General features: G+C 22.7%; 3 pseudogenes across 3 annotated transcripts; all 3 read right to left on the bottom strand.

Annotated features, from left to right (window-relative positions):
- Nucleotides 1-273: 273 nt before the first annotated feature.
- PBANKA_0009101 lies at nucleotides 274-1,058 on the bottom strand (annotated as a pseudogene). Its single transcript is given in 5 exon segments — nucleotides 274-345; nucleotides 436-495; nucleotides 498-611; nucleotides 614-927; nucleotides 929-1,058. Coding segments are annotated over 5 exon segments (690 nt in total).
- A 1,507-nt stretch (nucleotides 1,059-2,565) lies between these two features.
- Nucleotides 2,566-3,319, bottom strand: PBANKA_0008901 (annotated as a pseudogene). Its single transcript is given in 5 exon segments — nucleotides 2,566-2,604; nucleotides 2,695-2,765; nucleotides 2,768-3,173; nucleotides 3,177-3,209; nucleotides 3,212-3,319. Coding segments are annotated over 5 exon segments (657 nt in total).
- A 1,543-nt stretch (nucleotides 3,320-4,862) lies between these two features.
- PBANKA_0008801 lies at nucleotides 4,863-5,549 on the bottom strand (annotated as a pseudogene). The gene is given in 3 exon segments: nucleotides 4,863-4,895; nucleotides 4,985-5,269; nucleotides 5,271-5,549. Coding segments are annotated over 3 exon segments (597 nt in total).
- Nucleotides 5,550-5,559: the final 10 nt, after the last annotated feature.

Below are 5,559 nucleotides of genomic sequence, written 5' to 3'. Positions count from 1 at the left end.
TATAAAATTATTAAAAATTAAATATAATACTTGTCCCTAACCCCGAATGTGAGTTTCACAAACATAACCCTGACCCACAACATAAAAACTGTTTAAAAATTATACAAAAGGAGTACAAAAATATTATAACTATACATATATAAAATTATATATTATTGATTATATTATTTAATTATTCTTATATACCCAATAATTATGGTAAAAAATTATTTATTTTCAAATAGACAATTTCTTAACATATATCAATCATTATTACTATTCCTGAGATAGCCATTACTCTTCGAGTCTTATATTAATTTTCTTCTTTATTTTTTTACATTTTTTTCGAAATCCAAATAACGAATACTAATATAAAAATGGTAAACATATTATATATTTTTTGATAATCACATATAAGTAATCACGAAAATAATTTACAAATCCCTTATTATTTACCTTATAAGAAATTCCCAAACAAATTGGTATTGCAACTAATATCGATAAACTATAATTAATTTATTTACTAGTGCTGACCCTGATAATGTGATGTTAGAACTCGGTTCAGAACTTTGTGCAGGATTTTGTATTGTGTTTATCGGTGAAATGGATGGAATATCACTACAATCAACTTTATATTACAATAATTTTTAAAATTATTATAATCATTTGATAATCTAGACAATAATTTATAATATGGACTATCTTCAGTAATATCAGAAACGTTATTAAGTTCATTATATTTTGCAACAAATTCCTTAGCTTTTTCTAAATATTTCTTGCATGTTGGTTTGTTTGCATCAATTTCATTATACATGTTACATAATTATTTAAATGCACCATAAAATTTAGACATGTCTGTAATATTAATACTCATAAAACATTCGTTTCCTTTTATAAACTCCTTAAAATTATTATATCCCGTTTTATTTTTTAATCAATTACTACAAATCATCATAATTATTATTATTTTTTACAATTAGTATAATGACTGTTATTCTTTATATGCGCTTCATAAATTCATTTAGCTTTTTGATTTTCCTATCTTTCTTTAGCTTTAACATATAACTTAACCATATCATAATATATATAATAAATGCTTCAGATTTTTCTTTAAACTATCAATATTAATATTTTGCTCGAACAACCATAGACCATAAACCCCTAAACCACAAACCCTAAACCCTGAACCATAAACCTGAACCCTAAAACATAAAACCCTGAACCTGAACCCTAACCCCTGAAACCACAAACCCTAAACCCTGAACCATAAACCCCTAAACCCAAATTAACATATTTCAGTTTTAGTCATTGATACAATATTTATATATTAGTACAATAACGCTATTTTATATACCGAATTGTTTATAAGTATTATAGAAAAATATGACATTACATTTTATTTATATATTTATATTTAACTATTTTAAAATATAATTTATTTATACCTCAAAACTATCAAAATTTATAAATTAATAGTGATTAATATATTATTATACCTTTATAGTAAATAAATTAATATATAGAGAACTATTTATATCAATATAAATTATAATTTTAACATAAATGTAAATTATTGAAATTAAAAAGTGAGTATTATATATATTTATAATTTATGAATTTATTATACACATATTATAGTGTATTTTTTATGTATTACTAAAAATGTTAGATGTATAAAACATCTTTTATAGATAATGTTGTATTGTCGATTCTCGATCGGTATTCCATGCATCTATATTTTATGACTACCTATTCTATATTGGTAATATGTTTAATTAACATAAAATATTCCCATTAAGCTGAAGGTATATTATAATGTAGATGAATATTCAAAATGAATCATCTTATAATTCATACCCAGCCTCATATATAATTCTATTATTACAGTTCAATTGACATAATATAATTTAAATTAAAGTAACTGTAGACAAATTATAAGCTTTACTAAATAGAATTTTCATCAAAAAGAAACATATTGCGTTATGCATAATTCGATGTAACCACATATTAACAAATTTTATATAATAGGAATTATAGCATGATATGAATGCATATGTAGTCAATATATATATTAATTATACAATACAAATATTTTACTTTAACCATATTAAATCGGCATGAGCACTCAATTATATATACTATAATTTATGAAAAAATGTGATGTGGTCGTTTTCATATTAATTCCCGTACCCCTTTTTTGGTTACACATTTAGACTTCATCTAGAGATTAACCATACGTAAATGGTATATATATTTAATCAACATTTATAGACCAATAAATATTATAAAATTATTAAAATTAAATATAATACTTGTCCCTAACCCGAATGTGAGTTTCACAAACATAACCCTGACCCACAACATAAAAACTGTTTAAAAAATTATACAAAGGAGTACAAAAATATTATAACTATACATATATAAAATTATATATTATTGATTATATTATTTAATTATTCTTATATACCCAATAATTATGGTAAAAAATTATTTATTTTCAAATAGACAATTTCTTAACATATATCAATCATTATTACTATTCCTGAGATAGCCATTACTCTTCGAGTCTTATATTAATTTTCTTCTTTATTTTTTACATTTTTTTCGAAATCCAAATAACGAATACTAATATAAAAATGGTAAACATATTATATATTTTTTGATAATCACATATAAGTAATCACGAAAATAATTTACAAATCCCTTATTATTTACCTTATAAGAAATTCCCAAACAAATTGGTATTGCAACTAATATCGATAAAACTATAATTAATTTATTTACTAGTGCTGACCCTGATAATGTGATGTTAGAACTCGGTTCAGAACTTTGTGCAGGATTTTGTATTGTGTTTATCGGTGAAATGGATGGAATATCACTACAATCAACTTTATATTACAATAATTTTTAAAATTATTATAATCATTTGATAATCTAGACAATAATTTATAATATGGACTATCTTCAGTAATATCAGAAACGTTATTAAGTTCATTATATTTTGCAACAAATTCCTTAGCTTTTTCTAAATATTTCTTGCATGTTGGTTTGTTTGCATCAATTTCATTATACATGTTACATAATTATTTAAATGCACCATAAAATTTAGACATGTCTGTAATATTAATACTCATAAAACATTCGTTTCCTTTTATAAACTCCTTAAAATTATTATATCCCGTTTTATTTTTTAATCAATTACTACAATCATCATAATTATTATTATTTTTTTACAATTAGTATAATGACTGTTATTCTTTATATGCGCTTCATAAAATTCATTTAGCTTTTTGATTTTCCTATCTTTCTTTAGCTTTAACATATAACTTAACCATATCATAATATATATAATAAATGCTTCAGATTTTTCTTTAAACTATCAATATTAATATTTTGCTCGAACAACCATAGACCATAAACCCCTAAACCACAAACCCTAAACCCTGAACCATAAACCTGAACCCTAAACCCTGAACCATAAACCTGAACCCTAAACCCTGAACCATAAACCTGAACCCTAAACCACAAACCCTAAACCCTGAACCATAAACCCCTAAACCCAAATTAACATATTTCAGTTTTAGTCATTGATACAATATTATATATATTAGTACAATAACGCTAATTTTATATACCGAATTGTTTATAAGTATTATAGAAAAATATGACATTACATTTTATTTATATATTTATATTTTAACTATTTTAAAATATAATTTATTTATACCTCAAAACTATCAAATTTATAAATTAATAGTGATTAATATATTATTATACCTTTATAGTAAATAAATTAATATATAGAGAACTATTTATATCAATATAAATTATAATTTTAACATAAATGTAAATTATTGAAATTAAAAAAGTGAGTATTATATATATTTATAATTTATGAATTTATTATACACATATATATAGTGTATTTTTTATGTATTACTAAAAATGTTAGATGTATAAAACATCTTTTATAGATAATGTTGTATTGTCGATTCTCGATCGGTATTCCATGCATCTATATTTTATGACTACCTATTCTATATTGGTAATATGTTTAAATTAACAATAAAAATATTCCCATTAAGCTGAAGGTATATTATAATGTAGATGAATATTCAAAATGAATCATCTTATAATTCATACCCAGCCTCATATATAATTCTATTATTACAGTTCAATTGACATAATATATTTAAATTAAAGTAACTGTAGACAAATTATAAGCTTTACTAAATAGAATTTTCATCAAATAAAGAAACATATTGCGTTATGCATAATTCGATGTAACCACATATTAACAAATTTTATATAATAGGAATTATAGCATGATATGAATGCATATGTAGTCAATATTATATTAAATATATACAATACAAATATTTTACTTTAACCATATTAAATCGGCATGAGCACTCAATTATATATACTATAATTTATGAAAAAATGTGATGTGGTCGTTTTCATATTAATTCCCGTACCCCTTTTTTGGTTACACATTTAGACTTCATCTAGAGATTAACCATACGTAAATGGTATATATATTTAATCAACATTTATAGACCAATAAATATTATAAAATTATTAAAAATTAAATATAATACTTGTCCCTAACCCGAATGTGAGTTTCACAAACATAACCCTGACCCACAACATAAAAACTGTTTAAAAATTATACAAAAGGAGTACAAAAATATTATAACTATACATATATAAAATTATATATTATTGATTATATTATTTAATTATTCTTATATACCCAATAATTATGGTAAAAAATTATTTATTTTCAAATAGACAATTTCTTAACATATATCAATCATTATTACTATTCCTGAGATAGCCATTACTCTTCGAGTCTTATATTAATTTTCTTCTTTATTTTTTTACATTTTTTTTCGAAATCCAAATAACGAATACTAATATAAAAATGGGTAAACATTTATAATTTTTTGATAATCACATATAAGTAATCACGAAAATAATTTACAAATCCCTTATTATTTACCTTATAAGAAATTCCCAAACAAATTGGTATTGCAACTAATATCGATAAAACTATAATTAATTTATTTACTAGTGCTGACCCTGATAATGTGATGTTAGAACTCTGGTTTGTCGTTACATGAATTGATTGACCTGCTTCACTAGATGATTCATCAGTTTTAGTTTCATTAGTACCTTCTATATCAACTGTTTTAGGTGTTTTTTTCTGATGGTAATGGAGAAAGATTTATTGATGTGCCATTATAAGATCTGCCTTTTTCAAAGTTATTATAATAATTGGATAAAACAAGTAATACTTTATTGTATGAACTGTTGTCAATATTATTATCATCATTAAGAAGTTTTTGATACTCATCAGCAAATGCCTTAGCATGTTCTAAAGCTTGGATACTATTTTCATTATTATAAGAAGTATCCATATCACATAATAATTTAAGTAATTTATAAAATTTAGACATATGACTAATATTAATATCCATATATTCCTTTATTGCATCTATGACTTCCTTATAACTTTTATGTATTTGTTCATTGATAGTATTCTCAGTGTACTTCGTGTTATTTTTCTATATGCTT

Source organism: Plasmodium berghei (genome assembly GCF_900002375.2).
Source record: "Plasmodium berghei ANKA genome assembly, contig: PbANKA_00_5, whole genome shotgun sequence".
NCBI classification, from domain to species: Eukaryota; Apicomplexa; class Aconoidasida; order Haemosporida; family Plasmodiidae; genus Plasmodium; species Plasmodium berghei.
This window is presented reverse-complemented; position numbering and strand designations above follow the sequence as displayed.